Source organism: Marmota flaviventris, chromosome 1 (genome assembly GCF_047511675.1).
Source record: "Marmota flaviventris isolate mMarFla1 chromosome 1, mMarFla1.hap1, whole genome shotgun sequence".
Classification (NCBI taxonomy): Eukaryota; Metazoa; Chordata; class Mammalia; order Rodentia; family Sciuridae; genus Marmota; species Marmota flaviventris.
In genome coordinates, this window is record NC_092498.1 from 30,136,147 (window position 1) to 30,160,762 (window position 24,616).

At 33.1% G+C, this 24,616-nt stretch overlaps 1 protein-coding gene across 4 annotated transcripts in view; it reads left to right on the forward strand.

Moving 5' to 3' along the window:
- Ankib1 (ankyrin repeat and IBR domain containing 1) overlaps positions 1-24,616 on the forward strand; it is a 127,050-nt gene that overhangs the window by 53,354 nt on the left and 49,080 nt on the right. For all 4 annotated transcript variants that reach the window (XM_071612253.1, XM_027919890.2, XM_071612260.1 and 1 more), the window contains exons 4-5: positions 5,714-5,896; positions 12,716-12,833. In XM_071612253.1, the coding sequence (XP_071468354.1) occupies positions 5,714-5,896; positions 12,716-12,833 (301 nt within the window). The remainder of the gene's footprint in view (positions 1-5,713; positions 5,897-12,715; positions 12,834-24,616) is intronic.

Consider the following 24,616-nt stretch of genomic DNA (forward strand, 5'->3'; position numbering starts at 1 on the left):
ATTCTTTAAAATTATCTATGAGTTAAAAGTAATCAAAGTTGTGGTAGTTTTAAATGGTTTGAAAACTGGAAATGCTTACATAATAAACATTTACTAAGGATAAACTAAAAATAAATTCCTCTAATTCTGATTTTTTCATATACCAAAGAAGAATTCAGGGGTTTGTAAGCTGGTTTTTTTTTTTTTCCTCCCCTCTGAAAACCTAGATAGTAAATAATTTTATTTGAATTTCTGATTATTTGCACATATCCTGAAATATTTGTTTTGACTCATTTTCAACCATTAAAAAATGGAAAAGCCATTTTTAATTCATGGGCTATAAAGAAACAGGCAGCGGACTGGCCCCTGCATAAGGCAAGATGACTCAACACTTCAGTAGTTGGTGACTATAACAGATTTTTGCTTTTGATAGTGCTTCACTCTATCTATAAAGCATGTTTAAAAATGAGTGTTACTTTATATATTTCTGATACATTCCCTAATTGCTTATTTTGGGAGCTGTAAGTATAGCTGCTTAGATCAAATAGAGGTTACTAGAAAAACAAAGGTGGTAAGGCATACTTTCCCTTCCATAGGCAGAGAGCCTGTTTGACACTTGGGCAGCTATCAGAGTGTTTCACCAGTTCACTGAAAAGCCATAATAACCATTTACAGAACTGACTGAAGAGTTTACCTAATTATTTTGTGTTTTTTTATTAGCACCTGGAGTTTTAAAACTGAAAAGAATGCAAGAATTGTAGTCCCAGCTCTGTAACTCAGTAACTATCTGTTTGAGTCTCAGTTTTCTCATTTTTTTTCAAGAGTTATGATCTCATCATTGTTCCCAAATATTATGATGTGCTAAGGGCTATATTAAGACAGTGACTATTAAAGGCATTACACACACCCTGGAAGGGGTTCATTGTAGTAGTAAGATTTGAGAGGGTAAGATTTCAGATTAAGTATTTGGAGGAAGCTATTCAAAATGTAAATGTCAGACCTGCAGCATCAGTAACTACTCTGATCTTATGATAAATACAATTTCTTGAACCTCCAAATTCCAAAGCAAAATTTCTAGGATTCCAGGAATGTTTTGGTAGGTTCTTCTGCTGATTCTTTTGCATGGTAGAGTTTGAGAAGCACTGTCCTAGGTCTCAAACATTTGCAGATTGAAGTTTTTTTGGTGGAGAAATAATAAGTGACTTGAAAATAGAGACGATACCAAACAGAAACTACTGAGTGCCAGGGTCAAAGATTTGGGAGTTCTTTTGCAGAAAATTAAGCCAATGAAACACTGTGATTGAAAAAGTAGTATCTTAAAAGGTAAAACAAAAAGATTAGCCTAATGGTTGGAATGTGGAATAGATTTTAATGGGATAATTGTAAAGCAGTATTTATTAAGAGACTTGGTACTCAGAGATTGGTCCTCAGAATGGTATTAGCATTGATCATCTGGGAACTTGTTACAAATAAAGAAATTCAGACCAAATTTTAGGCCCAGCTGAAACTGAATCTATACTCTAGTAAAACCCCAATCTTAATCATATTCCCATTGAAGATTGAAAATCCCTATTTACAGTGAGGTCTTTGGGCCACTTATATTTTAATCACCTATAAAAATAAATTGATTGCACTTTCCACTCCAAATCCATTTTATAAGACTATGAAGCTCCCCAGATGATTGTTAAACCATTTGAAAACCTTGTATCAGGACACTGGTTCTAACCATTACTGTATAGAAACCTCATACTAATACAATCATAAGCTCTAAATGTAGATCCCACACATTGTTATTTTTAAAGTTCTCCAGATGGCTTCAGTGTGTAGCCAAGGTTGAAAACCATTGTACTAGATGGAGGAGTCGTAGTGAAATTATTGGATTAATCTTGTGTAAACTGATAAAGAGCTTGGCTTTGTGTGGTGGCGTTAGGGATGGAAAGAATGAAGCAGATATATGGGATATTATGAAGAACTGGTAGCATTTAGTGACATGAAAAAGAAGGGAAACAAAGAACCAAAGGCTGAATGTTTTCTCTAGTATGTGGATGCTAATTCACATTAAGGGGGTGGGGCTAGGGAAGAATAGAGGTATTTTGGATTAGACAGAGGGGAAGTGAAAGGAGGCAAGGGGATTTGGGATTAGGAATGATAGTAGAATGATTGAACATTATTACCCCATGTGCATATATGATTACTTGAACAGTGTAACTTTACATCATTTACAACCAAAAGAATGAGAAGTTATCCTCCATTTGTGTATGTTGTGTCGAAATGCATTCTACTATCATGCATAACTTAATAGAACAAAAAAATAAAAACTAAGAAAAAAAGCAAGGGAGAAAAAGGTTTAAAATGATGGAGGCTTTAAATTTTTAATATTGACTATGATGAACTATCTTGGGATGACATTTTCTGATTTTTTTTTTTACATTTTCTATAATAATCTACTCTTATCTCCTTAAATTAAATTAACTTTAAGAAAAATGAATATGGTTTTAAATCTAAGTAAATTTGAGGCTTGCCAACAATTATCAGCCTCTCAAAAAGTAAGATGAGGAAGGAATGGGTTGAAAAGAAGGGAAAGTAGCCTTTTATTTAGAAGGATGGATATTCAGGTCTTAGATTCTCCACAAGTAATAGTAGACAGACTACTGAAAATTAGGACCAAATGTTTGGGAGTAAAGAGTATAGATTTGGAATTATGAGCTACATGATTGACAGCTACAAACAAGACAATGGAAAGATGGGAGATCCAGGGGAAAGTCTAGTTAAAGTGACAACGTCAATTTAGAGAATGCTTACATTTGAAGATGGTAAGAACAAGAGGTAAAGCCTATGTCAGAAACAGAAAAAGTAGAAAAATACGGTGGCATAGTGATACAATGTCAAGGATGCCAAGAGAAGAATTCCCAAGAGAAAGGGTGTTATGGTTTAGATGTGGTGTCCCCCAAAAGCTCATGTATAAGACAGTGCAAGGTTTGGAGGAGAAATGATTGGGCTATACGCTTAACCTAATCAGTGAATTAATCCCTGGTGGGATTAACTGAGTGGTAACTAGAGAGGCAGGTGGGGTGTGGCTGGAAGAAGTGGTTCATTGGGTATGGGGCTATGGGGTATATATTTTGTATCTGGAAAGTGGAGTTTCTCTCTGCTTCCTAAACATCATGTGAGCTGCTTGCTTCCCTTTGCCACCCTTTTCTGCCATGATGTTCTGCCTCACTAGAGCGCTAAGGAATGGAGATGACCTTTGTGGACTAATAACCTTAGAAATCCTGAGCCCTCAAATAAACTTCTCCTCCTCTATAGTTGTTCTGGTCAAATCTTTATTAATGAAAAAGCTGATTAAAACAGAGGGTACTCAGTCATGTGACATGTTGCAGCAAGGTAAAGGAATTGGAGGACTGAGAAAGACTGTTGGATTGAGAGTTAAGAGGTATTAATGACTTTCAGGAATATTGTTTCCATAAAATAAGGTAGAAGATAACTAGGAGTAATTGAGTCATTTGCTGAGAAAATGGAGAGAGAGTGAATATTTTTGAGAAATGTGGCTGAGGACAACAGGAACAGACAGACATGCATTCCTTAACAATGGAAATACATTCTGAGAAATGCATAGTTAGGTGGTTTCACCATTGTATGAACATAATAACATGTACGTACATAAACCTTGATGTTAAAGCCTGCTACATACCTTTCCCTCCTTTTCAACTTTGCAAGAAGGTCAGTGTTTGCTGGTGAGCAAAGAGGAGGATAAAATTATTTGAAAGAAAATGAAAAGAGCCATTTATGATTAACCCTCATATAAAGTGAAAGCCTCTACAAAAGTATTCACATTTAGATTTACATAATAACCCTCATATAAAGTGAAAGCCTTATGTATGTAATTTTTATATGATTAGCAGCATAGTAGGTTTGTTTACACCAGTATCACCACAAACTATGAATAAGGTGGTGTTCTACAAATTTAGGATAGTCACAACACCACTAAGGCAATAATAATAATTTTTCAGCTCTATTATCTCACTACATCTTCTTCTTATATGCACACCAAAATGTCATTATCCCGCCCGTTACAGTATTAGGAAAGTAACTAGAAGGATAGCAGGATTAAGTTAAAGGGATTCTGTGCCAGGAGCTAAAGGAAGTCATAGTAGAGATGGAGAAAGTAATGAAGTCCAGTACACAGAGATAGTGAAATGGTAATCTTACAATTAGAACAGACTTTAGGAATCATCTTGTTTTGCACCTTTTTTTCAAAATTACATGTCTCTTTTTCTAATGGGCCTATGTAAACTGTGACTTGAAAGAGTTAAATGACTTGCCAAGAGTTCCCAACATTTTATATTATGGATCAGAAGAATGGTATGGGATTTGTTTTGAATGTTATTGGTTACCCCACCTCTGGAATTGTAAACAGGAAGAAAGGCAGAATTGAAGAAAAGATGTGTTGAAATAGTGATGATTTGATATATCTTGGTATGACTGTAGAGGAAACATAAGAATTTAAATCAGATCAGTGGCTCAGGAGGCTGAGGCAGGAGGATACCAAGTTCAAAGCCAGCCTCAGCAACTTAGCAAGGCCCTAAGTGAGACCCTGTCTCAAAATAAAAGGGGCTGGGGATGTTGCTTAGTGGTTAAGTGCTCTGGGTTCAATTCCTGGTACAAAAAAAAAGAATTCCAATCAGAAGAACTTTGCAAGAAGGTCAGTGTTTGCTGGTGAGCAAAGAGGAGGATAAAATTATTTGAAAGAAAATGAAAAGAGCCATTTATGATTAACCCTCATATAAAGTGAAAGCCTCTACAAAAGTATTCATATTTAGATTTACATAAGAGCCTGGGCAGAACTTGAGGATTGACTCAGGTTGCATTTGCCTTCTTCAGTTTGTGTGATCATCCTACAACATGAGTCAGCAGAATAGCCAAGCACAGTTAAAAAATTGATCACACTTGTGTCTGACTAGCTAGGTAACTTTGGTCAAGTTCCTTTTCTGAGACACTTCTGTCACAGGCGTGTATAATATTAAATGAGAATGTATATTTAATGCTAAGCACTATGCTGTGCTTAGAAGGCAATACATAGTGACTGTTACTATACTGAGTATGACTGAATCCTGTATAAGAATCTTCATGCTTAATTGTCAGAATGCCCTTCAAAGTTGAAGGGTTTTTTGAAGATTTTTATGTCCTTAACATCTCCATGAACACAATCAGAATCTGGAACCTACAGCTCTTAGAAATTACATATTTAACTTCTGCAAAACCAGCAGAAACCTCAGTAGTATGCAAGTTACAACATTATTTTATGTCTTTTTAGAGATGGATTTCTTTGGACCAAAGAGAGATTGTATGATAGAGGATCTTCCCAACTTGTCCATCAGTAGCTCATCCCATCACTTATTTTGAGGAATATTAGAAACAGCTTTGCCTCAGTGACTTGGTCATCCTAATTTCATTTTAGTATTTCACAGGATAATGAATGATACAAGTAAAATGTTTATTTATTATTGTTTATAATCAAAGGAATTCATCTTATTATTAAAAAAGAATAATTTCTAGCCTTAAAAATTAGAAGCCACAGATATCTAAAATACATTTTATTATTAGTTCAAATACACACTATACATACTGTTGCATTTTTGTTACGCTAATCCTATTGTATTTTTTAAAAATCAGTAGGTTGCAGTAACTTTTCATGTAAATCTGGTTGCAACTTTTCAAAAAAAATCTTTCTTAGCTTTTAGTAAAACATGGAGGAGACTTGTTTGCTGAGAATGAAAATAAAGATACTCCTTGTGATTGTGCTGAAAAACAACACCACAAAGATTTGGCCCTCAATCTGGAATCCCAAATGGTATTTTCACGGGATCCTGAGGCTGAAGAAATAGAAGCTGAATATGCTGCATTAGACAAACGAGAGGTAAGGTGCTTTTTGTTGTTGTTGTTGTTTTTAATAAAAAATTATGTAACAATAATTTTACATTTTACATTAAATTAGAAATTTTTTTTTCTTTAGAGCTTGGTTTGTATGGTCATCTTTGCAATATGCTAAATATCCTGTCATCTCCATAGCTAACTGATTTGCTCAAGCATAATAAATATGGCAGGCATTCTTGATTCCTCACATCTCCTTAACCATCACATCCAAACAATCAGGGTGTCCTGTTAATTTTACCTAAATCTATATGCTCTTCAGTCTTTACTTCTACTCTCCATCTCCAGGCCCTCACCATACTCACTTCTTAGCTATTGTTATATTTTCCTTACCTCCAATCTGGTACCTTTAGAATATGTTTTGTACATAGGAGTCAGAGTGGTGCATTTTTAAACTTAAATCACTTCATATCATTTAAATGAATTAGTGACCATATTGGTCCATTTTATGTTGTTATAATGAAATACCTGAGATGAGCTAACTTTATAAAGAAAAGAAGTTTACGTAGCTCTGGTTTTAGAAGCTGAAAGTCTAAACGGCAGGTTCTGATAAGGGCCCCATGGCAAATAGTGGAGAGTATTTATGGGAGTGATCTTGAAACAAGAAACCAGAGGAAGACTGGGGTCCCACAGTGCCTTCCTAGGGTATGCCCCTAATTGAGGACCTGCCATTCATAGGCCATATCTCTTAAAAATTCCACACCATCATTGCCAAAGTGAGAACCAAGCTTTTAGCACAGGAATCTTTGACAGGAAAACAGGTGGGGAAGGGCACATTTAAACATATTCAAACAATATGAGTGACTTGTCATTGTACTTGAATAAAATCTGAATTGTTTGCTCAGATGAAAGCCCTTTTATGATCTTACTACTACCTCTCTTTCCATCTTCATCTCAAAATTTACTTCCCCAGCACAATACCTAGACTAATCCAAGGCTTTTCCATTTGCTTTATGTCTGAAATCTTCTCCCAGTTGTTTCCTTTTAGGTTCAGAGAGAAAATCTTTCTAAATATGGTCTCCCCAGTGGTGCTCTATCATTTTTTTATGGTGATATATTTGAAAATTGCTCTTAGTTATTTTGAAATACACAGTACATTTTTATTCTGACTCTAGTCTTTCACGCTATTGTGCAGTAGACCTCAATATCTATTCTTCCTGTCTACCTGAAACTTTGTGCCCCCATTTATTTCTCATAAGACCTATCAGATGCTATAATTATTTTGTGTATTTATTTGATTATTGCCTTTCTCTCTTATTAGATTGTCAACTACAATAAATCTAGAGCCTCATCTGCCTTATTCAACAGAGTATTTTCAGTGCCTAACACTCTGCTTACAGAGTATGCATCCATTGATATTGCTTAAAGAAATTATAACACAATTTTTCCTCCCAAAATGATTCTGATTCTTCATTGTTCAGTACTAACTTGATTCTAAAGGTATTGTATCACTATTGGTTTGTATGTGTATCATCCAGTCATATTGTTTGTTTTATTTTTCCTATGAAATTGTCAACAAAAATATTTTGAGTTTTTATACTCTCTTAAAGGCCAAAAGAGTTGAGTTTCTTAGAATTAATATTTGTATTTCTTTGCATTTTTGTTTCTTTATTTAGGTTATATTATAGACATACTTATTAAGTTTAAGTACATATAGAAAGGGCCTATGTCCTAAAGATTTTGCTGGCCTTTTCACATGGTTATTGAATCCACACAGGAATTTTGAGTGATATTTGTGTCCCCTTCCTCACTTTTTTTTTTTTTAGTATTTACTTTTTAGTTGTAGTTGTACACAACACCTTTATTTTATTCATTTCTATGTGGTGATGAGGATTGAACCCAGAGTCTCACATGTGCTAGTAGGCGAGTGCTCTACTGCTAAGCCACACCCCCAGCCCCTCCACCTCCCTTTTTAATAAGAAAGATAAACCAGAAAATACTTTCCAGGATCACAGTGAAATGAACTTGATTCTTCTGTTTGCCATACTACTTCCCTTTTGACAATCCATGATTTTGAGTCAAGCATAAATTATTAATATAATTATTTAGTCAGAAGATAACATTTCAGCAGTAGTACTCCAGAAATAATATTGATGTGATTAAATTGAAAGTCATTTGTGATTATGTATTTAATCTTTTCTCCAAGGTACCATAATTTAATTCCTAGTTAAATATGAAATTAGTAGAATTTGGTGTTTAGAAACTAATAGAACTTAGAACTACTTGGGGGACAAAAAAAAATTTTAAATAAATCAGTAGAACTCATTAACAGATGAATGACCTAAATGAACTTAGTATAACTGTAATAAACTATTAGATTAACTTTAAATATATAATAGTTTGATTCTAATAATATAGAAGAAAACCTATATAAAGAAAGAAGATTGAAGTATATAAAATAATAATTGTGGTCATGGGAAATTTCCTTTGCTTTTCTTACTTTTCTATTTTCATGCATTTTCTGAAATTTATAATGAATATTTATTGCTAAAAAATGTTCTCTGTCCTGATGCTACCCGTTTCGTATTAAGTTTCTTATATTATTAGACTTAAGCAAAAACATATATACATATTGAGTTTTTAACATACAAGATCATCATGTATTGAGTCCTAATAATTTTTTTTGAACTTTACAATATATCTTGAACATTTTCCCAAGTCAGAATATATAATCTGTGTTTGAGAGACTCTCCCCTTGCCACCGCCCCCTCCCCATGACACCCCCTACCCCTGTGCTGAGGATTGAACCAGGGCCTAGGCATGCTAGGCCAAGGCTTTACCACTGAGCTACCTAATCTGCATATCTTAACCATTTGTTTATTGATGAATATTTAAGTAATTTAGATATTTTTACATTTCTGACTGAGTTGTTTTTGATTCAGTTAATGATCTAGATGGTGTATAAGATATCCTTTATCTTCTTGACACGTTGTAATTAATTAGTTTATAAATAATAAAATAATTAGTTTATAAATGGGTGAAATCCATTTCTTATCCCATCATTCAGCAAAACTCTGAGTTGCTGCTCTGCCAGACACTGTTTTAAGTGCCTGGAGACAATAGGAACGCAGATAAGAAAAAAAATAAAAATAAAAACTATAGTTTTGGCTGCCTAGAAACATTCTAAGTTTTCTTCTGAATAAATGAAAAGTGCACATGCTGTATAAAAGGCCTTCATAAAAAAAGAAAAAAAATTTAAGAATTCTCTCTTTCCACCATTCTACAAATCAGGAAGGCTCAAGTTCCTTTTGTTGTTGTTTAATTTTTTTTTAGTTGTAGTTTGACACAATATCTTTATTTATTTCTTTATGTGGTGCTGAGGATTGAATCCAGTGCCGCACACATGCTAGGCAAGCGCTCTACCCCTGAGCCCCTTCAAGGTTCTGTCTAGCAGGGAACCCACATGTTGGGCATTGCCTTAGGCAACTACTCTTGTTAGCACATTTAACCTCCTCTGCTCTATAGTGTACTTTTAAGTGGAGGTATAGGTGAAAATAGTCTAGGTCTTAATGCCCAGGCAATAACAGCTGAATAGGGAGAGAGGATATTGCCTATTTCTCTGGCTGCTTTTTTCCCCCTCTACCTCTTAAAATAAGCTCATGGATCAGCAAAATGAAAATTGGTATTAAGGGGAATTGGAAATACACTCTCCTGAGTGTATTTCACATTTAAAAATTTTAAGTTACCAATATATTGGAGTAAAAAAATGCTATCCTTAAACTAAAAAAAAACAACGTTTCACATGTTTCACATTCATAGCAGGGTGCTGTTTTCATTGTGGAAAAATTTAACAAAAACAAATATGCCCTTCAATTAATTTATGTCAGAGTCTTTCTGAAACTATTTTTGAAGAAACTCCCTTTTTTTTTAACATGGTATAAAAATAGTGCCATTTTTGTGTTAGGTTTTCTCATTTCTTGAGTGGTCTCTTGGTAGCAGTAGTATGCACTGATACAGTAGAGGTACTTTTATTCACTGTGTCTTTTTAATTTAGTTTCCTTTTTCTTTTTTTATATCTGTACTGACTCCTTTGAAGGTTATTGCTGGTTTGTGTTTAATCTGAAAGTAGAAGCAGTTTATCCTGGCAGCAGGAAAAAGAAAGGCGCCTTAATTTTAATCTTTCCTACAGAAGAAAGAGCTAGTTAATGCCCACTTGGGACTGAGCAATGTATTGAAATGCTTCACATGACCTAATTACAATTCTCCTACAGAAATTCAGAATGAATATGTTACATGTTTATGCAGGCAATATGTTTTTGTCCTTCAGCAACTGTTTTTCTTCCATTGTTGTCTTTCTCAATTTAAAACTGCATACATTTAAAAAAAACTTAATTCATGCTGATTGTTTTATAGTATCCTTTCCTTCTTAATATGTCTAAAATTAAAAAAAAAATCTTTCAGTACATTATATCAGAATTGCAAGGAAAGGTGATTTTTCCCCCCCGTTAGTTTATCTGTACTATTGGTTTCTTTTGGGGGCGGGGGTGCAGAGGGTACTGGGATTGAACTCAGGGGCATGTGACCACTGAGCTACATCCCCAGCCCTATTTTGTATTTTATTTAGAGACAGGGTCTCACTGAGTTGCTCAGTGCCTCACTTTTTGCTGAGTCTGGCTTTGAACTCGAGATCCTCCTGCCTCAGCCTCCCGAGTCACTGGGAATACAGGCATGCACCACTGTGCCTGGCTGGTTTCTTGATAATAATCTATAAAGTCATAATTAAATTAACCATTTTCTCCCTGCTTAATTGGTTCAACATTGATGAGGTAGAATGATGGCTAATCTGAAAAAGAATATTTAGGAAATGAGTTCAGGAAATACACAATTGCTACCCCTGGGAATATCAAGAAATACTCTAATTATTGAGGCAAAGAAAGTTACTCCAACCCCAAACCTGGACTTGAAATACATTTTCTAGAAACAATGTGATACATAGTATATACTTACATAATAAAATGAATACTACAAATTTAACTATTAAAAGATGTACTAGGATTTTTTTTAGGAGAAAATGTGTTTCACAGTTAGCTTGAAAGGAAGCATTATACAATTAAGACTTTTTTCTAAGGATACTTAGGATTAAATTGAAGTGCTTCTTTCATTTTTATTTAATTATATTTCTATATAGAATAGTGTTAATTTTCCATTTATTTTCTAGTTAAGTTCATGGAATACCTGTATATGTAGGCATTCATGGCGTTGTAGCTGAATGGATACATATGAAGTAGGCTATAATACTGTGTGATGTGGAATGTATATAATGTTAAGTCTACCCCATAATTTTTAATAGCAGAAACACTAAAGATTGAATGTACACTGCTACTCCTGGTAGCTGTTTTACATCCCAAGTGATTTTTCTTTTATTTTTCAATTACATTTTTTCCATAGAACATGCTTTTTTAAATATTTTTTTTAATTCCTAACACTGCTGGATTTTTACGAACTCATCATGAAAATTATCATGATGAAAATCATTTCACATGCATATTCTAATGTGATTGTACCATAATTCCCTTAGTGTAGATCTGAATTATTTACTTTTTTTTTTCACTTTTCAAATAACATTACAAATAACCAGTTCTGTCCACATTTGCAATTCTATCTTGAAATACATTCATACAAGTCAAATTAATAGGTTAAAAGAGGAATATTTTAAGGGTTCATGATAGATTATGGTAGGTTGTTAAATGATACACTGATTTTCATTTTCATCTATAATGTTGCTGATGCTCACTGCAACTTTGCCAATACTGTGTTGTATTTTTTTTTTTTTTTTTTGGTAACCTTGGCCTTTGCTGGAGAAAGAATTTGTATCTTTAAGGCTGTTTATGTTTTATAATTTTTTTTAAAAAAAACTTACTTATGATGACAGAATTTCTATATATTAAATGTAATACGCCTTTTTTGGTTTGTTTGTTTAAATCTTGGCAGATTTTTATGGGGTTAAGTGTGTCAGTCTTCTCTGTCATTAATATACTCATTGCTTTTTATTTGTCCCTGCCAGAAGATATCTAAGAATAAGAAAGTTAATCCTGTCAACTCAGAAAAATTAGCCTTGGTGAATAGTCCTAGTCACATGAAGTTAAGTAAGAATTGATGAAATAATTACCATGATACTAAAAAAACCAAGCAAGAAATAAAAATAACATCTAATTCTAAAATATTTGTAAATCAAATACACTGGGTGAGATTTGTTCCTGCCTAGAGCTCTTTAAGAACTGTGATAGATACTACCAGAGGACATCTGAGTGGTTGTTTTTCTAATAAATATTTGGGAATCTCTACTGCTTTTTAAGCTAATTTTTAATTCTTGTTTACTACAATGCATTGGTTACTATTCAGTGATTCAGTGACTGAAACTGCCTTAAGTGAACATACATGTATTTATATACAGTTGGTTTGCAGAAAGAACTGGATAAAAATACATGAGACCTTTAATAGTGATTATTGCTTATTCATATGATTATAAGTTTTTATTTCTAAGGCTTTTTTTGGTATATAATCCAGATTTGCAAAACTGTAAGGTATGATGGTTTTGCCACTATAGTTTTAATACTTTTGTTTTTAGAATGTTGAGTTGCCTGAGCCCCAGCATCTGCTTTCCAGCTTAAAAGGGACTTGTGAAAGGGTAGTTTGAAGTCTGTGACAGTAGAACCTAAAAATACCATTTGAACTTCTATAATCAAATTGAAGCTGAAAGATTTAATAAATGATAATCTTATGTATTTGTTTATATATATTTTGATAATTCCTAAGCATCATGGCCAATCTAACTTCTAATTTCTAATTTCTCTTCTTTTCAAAGCCATATGAAGGATTAAGGCCTCAGGATCTTCGCAGATTGAAAGATATGCTTATTGTGGAAACTGCAGACATGCTTCAGGCTCCTCTATTTACTGCTGAAGCTTTACTTCGAGCCCATGGTAATGAAAGAAATGTCATGCTTCTAATCATACTGGTGTTTTTTGAAACTTTTCAGGGTTAAAAGATCAGTATTTTTGTCTTTTAATATAAAACAAAACAGTTTTTTTTTAATACTTGTATTTATTTTTCTGAGGTACTTAGGATCAAACCCAGTACCTCTCACATGTGCTAGCAAGTGCTCTACCACTGAGCCACAACCCCAGCCCCATAAAACAGTTTCTTAAACAAGACCTAACTTGTTTTTTGCATCATGGTTACTGCATTAGTCATCATCCTCATGACATTTTGTATTTTGAAGCATAAAATGGCTATATTGAATCAAAGGGGGAAATTAGGCATTTCTTTTTTAAAATTGAGATACTAAATCAACTTACAGTGTCATTTTAGAAATATATCTGATTTGAGTGTGATTAGGTGTTGGAATCCATTGTGCTAGTCCTCATTTTAACATTTTTTTTTGTTGAAGTCATTCACTTATAAAATTGTAGTACTTCATTTATAAATACCTTAGAATTTGTTATTAGTTTTGATGGTTGTGTTTCAGAAAAAGCTGTTTCTCACCATGAAATGTATAAAATGATCTTAAAAACTCAAGCATATACATCACTTTTAAGGGTTCTTTTAATTTAAAAATATTTAATATTTACCTCTCTTTAAAGGTAAATGTTGAAATTTTAAAAATAAAAACAAAAATTAAGGTAAATGACTATTCCACTTATTTTGAGGTTCTAGCTTTCTGTTTTAACTAGAAATCTCTGTCTCCACCTTCCAAAATGTTTATGTAATCTTTTACATTTTTATTAGTTGTTGATGAATCTTTATTTATTTATTTGTTCATATATGGTGTTGAGAATCAAACCCAGTAATGTTTTGATCAGAAGAAAATTTAAACTCTATATTTCATCATCCATTGATCACCACTGTTAATATTTTGTTATAAGCTTCCAGAATTGTTTCCTTCAATATTGATGTTTCTAGGATTGTACAATTGACATTGTTTTCCTATTTCATATATCAATGGCTCTTAAATTTTAGTATACAAAAGAATGCACTGGGAAACTAAACATAGATTGCTGACTGTGAAGACATTAGGTGTGCAGTTAGGTATAAAAATGCATTATAAACAAACTTACTAACTAGATTACTTAGAAACATTGCTAAGCTCATTTTTTTAATGAAAGCAGTAGTTTCAAAAACCACCTAAACAGTAAAGACTTTATCTACAATCTGACTTTAAATTTAAGTATTCTAGATTGTATTTCTAAATGCCTACTTATCATTTTCTCCTCAACCTAAGAATGTCCACAGCTAAACTCATGAGTGGGCATCTACCTTTACCTAATTAGCTAGCCAGAAACTTGAAAATCATACTTTATTCCTCCATCTCTAGCTTTAGTTCCATCATTCCACTTCTCAAATATCTCTCAGCCTCTGCCTACCTTCCCTAGGTCTTCCCATTATCACTTAAATTCAGGCTCTCATTATTTTTCATCTAAACTGTAGTGCCCAAGTCCAATTAATTTTTCATATTACCAGTAGGTGTCCTTTTAAAATGTCAATTGGAGCATGTCACTCCCTGCTGAAGACTCTTCACTGACTCTTCACAAACTTAAAAGCATCCAAATTTTTTTAGTAGACTTTATGATACAGGCTTCTTTGCCTAGATTGTGTCTCCAGTTCTTGACCTGACCCACTCCAATTGTTCTTAAAAATCTAGGAAAACTCTGAGTATGTCTTCCCAAGTCTCTGTTGGTATCCTTCCTTTGTATTCCCATTGTATCCCATGCATATATGATACACACTTAGAATATAATATTTCAGTTTCTTTATTTGCTTTTTCTCTTTATTAACCTGAGAGCTCCTTAAGGCTAGGTTTTAATGTTTAGTTTCTTTCCACAATACCTAACATATATTGATCTCACAGAAAATAGTTGAGGAATGAATAAATAAGATACCTGAAATGTTATAATTCAGAATAGCTTTTAAAATCATAATTTAAAGGCAGAATGTTTTCTTTTTAGCCAGGTAATAATTCTTACAATCAAGATACAAAAATTTCTTCAGAAATACAAAATACCTTAATTTGTGTTTACTCAGGGTAAGGTTCTAACTAACTGAATTTTAATGAGAACTATATTAGACATACAAAGTTCATCCTCTTGAATTTCTCTCAGTAATAAAAGTAACATATAATTGAGTATTACCTCATGAAAAGATAAATAAAATTTACAAAATATGAGACCAATACTTATTTATTTGTGCTTAGAATAAATTTATTGAAGCATCATTTTTAACTATGGGCAATTAAACATTGGTGGTCTGCATCTCAATTTCTCTTTTCCTAGGTAATGATATCTTTTCCCAAGTCCTTTATGAACATAATTTTTTCCCTCTGGATTACATCTTCCTTTTGTGCTAGATACCTTACATATAGCTATCTTTTTTTAGATAGGGATTTTATTTCAAAAGAAAAATTACCTAAAATATAGTAATTCAGTCATTCCCTTACGTAAATGACTTTTCAGATTTTTCTCTAGGAACAAGTTGGAAAGAGGTGACTACGTTGAAGATATTGACAAAGATGTTGAAAAGGAGCTTTATTATAACTGTCTTTTTGAAAACCCCTCCAGCATACCTCAAAAACACCTTAAACTCATCATGTCTAAAACTAAAATCATGCTCTTCCAACTGCACCTGGTTCTCTGATGTTACCTATGTCTGTAGGAGCACCAGCCAACCAACTGGATATTCAAGACAGAAACTTGGGACACCAAATTTGACATTTCCCCCTCCCTCAGACTCTGCGTCCTATCATTACTGAATTGTCAGTTTCACCTCCTAAGCTTTTTTTCTTTGTGTGTGTGTGTGTGTGTGTGTGTGTGTGTGTGTGTGTTTTGGGAGGAATGGGGTCACTGGGGATTGAACCCAGGGGCACTTGGCCACTGAGGTGAGCTACATCCTCAGCCCTATTTTGTATTTTAGTTAAAGAAAGGGTCTCACTGGGTTTCTTAGCACCTTGCTTTGCTGAGGCTGGCTTTGAATTCGCCATCCTCCTTCCTCAGCCTCCCTAGCCGCTGGAATTACAGGCATGCAACACCACACCAGGCTCTTTGTGTTATTTCTGTTACCACCGCTTATCCCTGTTCTCTGTCACATACAGTAGCAACTTCCTAGTGTACTTATGCCCTGTCTGATTTTTTTCTATATGTCATATTAATATTTTTATATCTAATCATGGCAGCTTGTCCTTTCTGTCCCCATTCCCAACTTTTCATTGACTTTATATCACTACTAAACTGAAGGTAGAGATATTTGTAAACAAAGTTCTTCAACACTGAGCCCCAGTCAATTTGTCAAGCCCCATCTCACAGAAATCTTCCCTCTGGTCTCCTTGCTTCAGCTATATTGACCTTTTTAATTTCACAAGGCAGCCACCTTCTCCTGCCAGAAGCTTTTGAATATGTTGTTTCCTCTCTTGAGAATGTCTTTTCTTCTCCTTTCATCTGGTTAACTCCTGCTTATTATTTAGATGTCCTCTCTGCCATTTTCCCCAGATCACCTTGTCTTACCTCCCTTACCTGAAGTTATCCAGCTCTTCTTCATGTGATTCTGACTGGTGATTGGTGTGAGTGTGTATAAAACATTATTTTATTAATGTCTTTCTTCTTACAACTGGAAATACTATGAAGATAGGGATTATATCTGGTTTTTCTACTATTCTTCACTAATTGATATAGAACATGGCACATAGAAAATATGCACAGTATACTTGCTAAATGACTGATGTGATAGGATCAAGGTAGAAATTGAGCTGAAAAATATTTATAGTAGGTAGGATTAAAATTTAGCATATTTAATCTGTTTATACATTATAGTAATTTTTTTCTTTATTAAAAAGTGACAAGGTGGGCTGGGGTTGTAGTTCATTGGTAGAGCTTGCCTAGCATGTATGAGGGACTGGGTTTGATTCTCAGCACCACATATAAATAAATAAAATAAAAGTCCATCAACAACTAAAAAAAAAAATTTTTTTTAAAGTGACTTAAGGGCTGGGGTTGTGGCTCAGAGGTGCTCAGAGCACTTGACTCTTATGCTTGAGGCACTGAGTTCCATCCTCAGCACCACATAAAAATAAAATAAAGTTATTGTGTCTACCTACAACTAAATTAAATAAGTAAATGTTTTAAAAAAAAATGACATAATCAGGTTGAGGTTGTAGCTCAGTGGTAGAACACTTGCCTAGCACATGTGAGGCACTGGGTTTGATCCTCAGCACCACATAAAAATAAATAAATAAAATAAAGGTATTGTGTCCATCTACAACTAAAAAATATTTTAACATGTTGTAGATGGACACAATAATATAATCTATGTAAATAAAAATTGAATGGGACACAGGGAAATGAACATTGTTTTTTACAATAATATGTCTACATATGATTATGCTTTTTAGAATTAATACATGACATACGCTTTCCATGTTAGTAAATATATGGCTTCATGATCTTGCAATCATATAAAAATACTCTTTATTTGTATCATTGTTTTCTTTATTGCAGTTATAAATACTGTACACCTTTTCATTTACTGAATTAGGATAAGTTCTTACTTTAAAAAAAAAAAAAAAAAAGCAAAGCATTTGTAGTGACCCTCCAGAGAGGATTGCCCCAGATCCCAGGACACATAGAATGTTGATCATAGAATGCTAGGAGAAGACCACAAATGATAGGTAGACATAATTTCTATCATTTTAAAGTTGTAATTTACACTTACTTTTAAAATTATTTTCAATGCTGAAAGTGTTGATCACATAATTTAATAAAATCTAGAGATTTTTCTTTCAATAATTTTGTAATATGTTTAGAAATGAATCAATACTTCCTGAGGTGTTCATAGGTAAATGGCATTATATCTGCATGGTAGAAAGAGTCTTATGATTCTAAGTCCAAGAGGCACCATTTTCTAAAGGTTCCATATGCCATCAGCTTGGGACCAAGCCTTGAACACGTGAACCTTTGGAGGCATTTAGAATCCAAGCCATAACAGATGGAAATTGTAGAACTGTATAACACTTTTAGATACAATTTGTTCATATTTTGGAGGTATATTTATGTACTTGGAATCATTTATATTCAGAGTTGGTTGTTTTAGTAGTGCATTTAGCCAGAAAAACTTTGGAAGTCTTCAGCCAGTGATGCTGAAAAAAATATTTCATTGTGGTTACCTTTTTCACCAATCTTAAGTGAATTTTTTTTTTTTTTTTAGTTATCTAGAAGAATTTACTTACACTTCAGAATTATCTTAGATATAAAACAGAGATATGTCTAATAAGTTTATTCAATTTCTAAGCTGAGCCATTACTTCATTAAGAGGTCATTAAATTTTTAATCATTTGTGGGGACATGAAATGTATATACCCCAAATCTGAAACTGATTAGAAAAAAATAAGCAAGTTTACTTAAACGAGGCACTTGCTACCTTATTTTCAATTCTTTCTCTGGAGATAATTTAATAAAACTATATTTGCTTAAATTAAAAAAAAAAAGGATAAGTTCTTACAAGTAAAACTACGATTTAAAGAATATACTCTTCATCAAAACTTTGCAATTCTTAATTACAAATGAGGTCTGGCTTATAATAAAAATTTTTATAAAGGGATTATATTATCCTAAGAAAATTATTTTTTCTTTATATGCCTCACAATTTGATATATTAATATATTTTACATGATACCAATTCATTTTTATTGCAATTTTCTCAGTACATCACAAACATTTTTCAATAGTTGTTTATACTATTACAATCTTTAATGGCAGCATATAATAAAATTACATGTTTATTGGATATTTGTATTTTTTTTATTGTGATTTCTTTTGTGATCTCTTGTACTATTTTTTCTGGTAGAGCCAAAAAATTGTGTGTTATATTTTCATTATCATTCTTTTGAAAGTGTTTAAATTTTCCCTTCTTTGACTCTGTTATTTAGAAGGATATGCCTTCTAAATATTTGAAATTTTTCTGGATATCCTATTAACTATTTCCACTTTTGTCCACTAGGATTTCATTCTTTTGTAATTTGTTGTGACTTGTTTAATGGCCTAATACATAGTCTATCTTGATAACTTTCCCATGTGTACTTGAAAAGAATCTATTCTGCAATTGTTTAGTATAGAGTTCTGTTAACATCAATGTATTATGCAAATTTTCAGTGTCATTACTAATTTTTATTATCTAGTTCTATTGGTTGCTAACAAAGGGATGTTAAAATTCCCATTTATGGACTGGGCACATTGGCGCATGCACACCTGTAATCCCAGCAGCTTGGTAGGCTGAGGCAGGAGAATTATGAGTTCGAAGCCATCCTCAGCAACAGCGAGGCACTAAGCAACTCAGTGAGACCCTGTCTCTAAATGAAATACAAAATAGGGGGGCTGAGTTTGTGGCTTAGTGGTAGAGCGCTCGCCTAGCACATGCGGGGCACTGGGTTTGGTCCTCAGTATCACGTAAAAATAAATAAATAAAATAAAGGTATTGTGTCCAACTATAACTAAAAAACATTTAAAAAAATTTTTTTTAAAGTAGAAAATAGGATTAGGGATATGGCTTAGTGGTTGAGTGCCCCTGAGTTTAATCCCCTGTACCCCCACTCAATAAAAAAAATTCCTTCCTATTAATGAATTCTATTTTTTATTTATTTGTTTTTATGTAGTGCTGAGGATCAAACCCAGGCTAGGCAAGTGCTCTACCACTGAGCTATAACCCCAACCCCTGTGTAAATGTTCTTAATGCTGTCAGTCTCTTAGTATATTTTGAAGCTCTGATCCCAGCCAGTCTCATACACATTTATGACTATGTCTGACTTTTATCATGAAATGTCCCTTTTTATCTTTCCTATCACTCATTTTTATCCTTTCATTTCACTATATGTTTTTTGTCTTTTCTGTGTTTTGTTCCTCTGTTCCTTTTTTCCCTGCTGTCTTTCAAATTAATTGAATGATTTTAGAATTTGATTTTAATTATCTCTTGGGTTTTAGGTTATTCTTGTTTGCATCTTTTAAAAAATGCTTTCTCTCTGATCTCCTGTATACTTATCTTTTTACAGTCTACTTAAAGTTAATGTGGTACCATTTCACATAAAATGTGGATCTATTGTTCCATCCTTTGTGTTATGAATATCATATTACATACATTATAAATTTCACAACATTGTTAAAATGTTTGCTTCAAACAATCATATTTTAAATAAACATTTTTTTCCTATTCTTTAGGTTGGATCATTTCTACTGATCTGTTATTATCTGTTTCACCCGATTTTACCTTTGATCTCTTTCATCTCTAAACCAAAGTTAACCCAGTGATTTTTTTTTTTTTTTTCCCTTTTCAGATACTGTACTTTTTGGTTCTAAAATTCCCATTTGGTCCTTTTCCTTTACTAAGTTTCCATTGGTGATATTTACACATTTTTTTATTTATGACCTTTAGCAAAAAGTTATCATTTAAGTCCTTAATAATCATTATTCTAACATGTGAATCACATCACCTCAGGGTTGATCTCCATTGATTGCATTTTCTTACATTTTCCTTTTTCCATACATCTAGTAGTTTGGGCTTGCAGCTTAGACATTTAAAATGACTTATTGGAGGGTCTGGAGTTTAGTTCAGTGGAAGAACACTTGCCTACCATGCAGAAGGCCCTGAATTTGATCCCCAGCACTCCAGAAAAACAAACCATCAAAATGATATATGGAGCACTAGAGAAGAGCTCAGTGACTCAGTGATATTGTGCTTACCTAGCAGGCACAAGGTCCTAGGTTCCATCTCTAGAACTATCCACACACAAAGAAAACACAAAGATATATTATAGAGATTCTGAATTCTGTAATAATCCTCTGAGTGTTGATGTTTGTTTGTTAACATTATACTTCAGACTCCCATTTTCTTGCAGTGGGCAGCGGCTGAATCTTTGTTGACTTGTTTTAACTGCCTGGAATCTGTTCCATATCACCAATGAAAACCATGCACAATTCAGGTCCAAATCAGAGATTTGGAGAGTCTACATTCAACATATCTGTGGCTTTTTATTTTTATTTTTATTTTTATTTTTTAGAATATTCTCCCTCCTTTTCTAGGTGCTCTGGTAACCCTGAATCTAATCTCACTTCTTCAGGCTAATAAAATTTCAGGTTACCATTCTTGTGCTACATGGAGTCTTCCCACAGGCAAAAACTTAAAACACTCATACAGTGCTATTTCAGTTTGGCCAAGTGACAACTCCACTTCTTTTTTGATTGTTCACTATTATCTTTAGACAGTACTGTCTTTAGTTGTGATTGGTATTTTGTCTAACATTTATCATTGTTATTGTAGGAAGGTTGGTCTGATAGGAGGGAATTACTTTACTCTTACCAGAAATGGAACAGTACTTATTACATTCAAAGCATTCCTCATGTTTTTTAAGGATTATAAGGAAGACAGTTATATCATTTCTAAGTCATGGTCATTCTGCTCCCACCTTTTCCTTATCTTTTATCTGGTTTATGTGGTTTATCTGGCTTATCTGGTTATTGGCTAGCTTTCCTGTGTAACCCTTGGTATAGTGATTCTTACCACTTGCTTGGCTTATGTGAAAATTCAGTCACTAATTTGTTCTTTACTGTGTGGCAAGCAGTAGACTTTGAGAAATTGTCTAGACCTCATAATCATTTGGGTAGGAAATTTATCAGTGAATAGGTGATAATTAATCCTGAGACATGAATTGGTGTAAATATACTTTGTATACAACCAGGGAAAAAAAGAAAGAAAGAAAGAAATCCTGAGAATGCCTCTAGTTTTTTAAAGTAAGAAATAGTCACTGAGCCAGGCATGGTGGCTCACACCTATAATCCCAGCAGCTCAGGAGGCTGATGCAGGAGGATTGCGAGTTCAAAGCCAGCCTCAGCAATGCCAAGGCACTAAGCAACTCTAAATAAAATACTAAGCAATCTCTAAATAAAATACAAAGTAGTGTTGGGGATGTCGCTCAGTGGTCGCTTGTCCCTGAGTTCAATTCCCGGTACCAAAAAAGAAAGAAAAAAAAGAAATAGGCTGAGCCAGATGCAGTGATGCACTCCTGTAATCCCAGTGGCTCAGGAGGCTGAGGCATGAGGATTACAAGTTCATAACCAGCCTCAGCAACTTAGTTAAGCCCTACACTACATTTTAGCAAGACCCTATCTCTAAAATAAAATATTTAAAAAGGGTTGGGCATGTTGCTCAGTGGTTAAGCCCTTCTGGTTTCAGTCCCCATTACCAAAAAAATGAATAGGCTTTTGGTTTGAATCAGATTCTCCTCATCATGTTGTTTTTAAATATTTTTTTTAGTTGTCAATGAACCTTTATTTAATTTATTTATTAATATGTGGTGTTGAGAATTGAACCCAATGCCTCATGCATGCCAGGCAAGCACTATACCACTAAGCCACAATCCCAGCCCCAGCCCCTTATCATGTTTTTGAAGTATCTTTTTCTTGCTATTTAAAAGCTTTCTTTTTAAAAAATCAGGAATAATTTTTAAGTTTGTTTGACTTTTTCCACATCTTAAAAGAAATTATAATACTATTTTTATCATAACACTCAAGTATTTTTATATTAGAAAGTTAAGACATTTGATCTTGGGGTTTATATCATGCTCTATTTGGTTTCCTAATATTTTATTTAGATTTTGGCATTATAGTATAATAAATACTCTTTTAACTAGCATCAGTTTAACTTGACTTTGTCAAGTAAGGACTTTTTTTTTGCCAAGTAGACTGAGAGTATTCTTGGCTAGGAGATTTCTTTTCAGAATTCTCCTGTGGTTGACTTGAATTGTGTGCTTACCAAGCTTTGGTTACCAAATCTGATTATCCTAGTTGTGATTGTATAATATAATGAATCATACTGATAAAATATTAGTTTAAAAAATTATTATTTTTCTGAAATTAAAATTGATTACCTTGGAAAGCCTTGATAAAGTAAGTTACTTTTTAAATTGCTGTTTTATTATGTGTGAGTGAAATAAGTGAAAAAAGAAGAGGGAGATCATAAAAATCTAGGCCTTTACATTCAGATTACTACCGGATATTTTAAATCTCATTGTAAAGAAATGATGCTGAAAACTTGTATACATGTTTTATGGGGCAGTTTAGGCAAGAAATAGGAAATAGAAGTAGAATGAAAGTCAAAGAAAAAGCCTTGGCCCTACATAAAAACGATTAGAAAATTAATGTATATGCTTTTATTAAAAGTTTGATGGGTTGGGACTGAAGCTCAGTGGTAGAGCACGTGTGAGGCACTGGGTTCGATCCTCAGCACTGCATAAATAATAAATAAAGATATTGTGTTCAACCACAACTAAAAAAAATTTTTTTTAAAGTTTGCAATATGTGTGTATAATTATTTTTGTAATTCTACATTTTAACTGACCAATTATACTTGCTAATATAAAGAAGACTTGGTTTATGTAAAATTGAGTTTTGGCATTTGGAGTTTTTATGACAGCCTTTTAAAAATCCCAAGAATTGTTACATAAAATTTTGGAAAATTTTGCTTATGTCTTATATTTTTTAAAGAAACAATTACTGTACTTCCCAGTTTCTTCCATAGTTTTTAGTCTGTAGGTTTACTACCTATTCATGCATTCTTCAGTTTTAGTCATTTGCAATTTTCTAGAGTACTATCAAACTTCATGCAGATTTTAATAATATTGGTATGTTATTTTATGTTTATTTGTTTCGTCATCAGATTTTTATTGAATACATACTTTGATCTAGACCTTGGGTTGAGCAGTGGAGATAAAATAGATTAGCAATATAGTTACCATCTCTCCCCTTCTATAAGTTTATAGTTTGAAAAACACTACATTTTCCTGCAGTTCTTGTCATTTTCTCTCAACATCTTGCTGTATTTCATTTTCAATTGAAATGTATATGTACTGAGTTTTTTTGGACTACAACAGTATTGGCTTAGTTATTTAGCTTTTTGCATTTTTCAATTTAAAATGATTTTTTTATTATTTAAGTATTCTTTGTTTTTGTTTCAAAGGATTTCTTCATCTTTGTTCTTGAAGAATACCAATTTGGTCTCATTTTCCTTATTTGGCCAATGATGCTTTTTTTTTTTTTTAACTTATAACTGTTTTGTCCCAAGAAGTCTTTTATGATAATTTTGATTCTTACTAATGTTCTTATTAATATTTTATTTGTTGTTTCTCATGCTTCCTCTAAGAGCTTCTTATTTTATTTGTTAAATGTTCTATTTGATTTTCACATGTTGTTTTTCTTTGCTACAGCAACACCTTTTCTGCAGCTGTCTTTTTGCTCTCTGACCCTACCTCAGGGGCACTCCATTGGTTCCAGTGAAGAGAACTAGCCTCACCAGAAAATAAAACATACTATTAGCCACTATAATTCAGTCAATATGGCACCTGAACAAATCTAGACAAATAGACCATTGAAATGGAATAGCAAGCCCAATTTAAAATATTTGGGGATTTAATTTATAGTTAAGATATTCTAGCTTAGTAAGAAGACAGTAGTCAATAAATGAGTGTAATATGACTGGCTGGACAGCTGGAGTGAAATTAAATTGGAATATTTAAAAAATAAAGAAAATTCATATCAGAAATGGAGGGAAGACATAAAATCAATCCATCAATCTTAGGAGAAGGTCTAGTAGACTGACTTTCTCAGACAAGCAACCAAGAAGCTAAAGAAAAGATAGGCTAAAGAATATTGACATTTTAAATTTTTGTTGTTAAAAGACA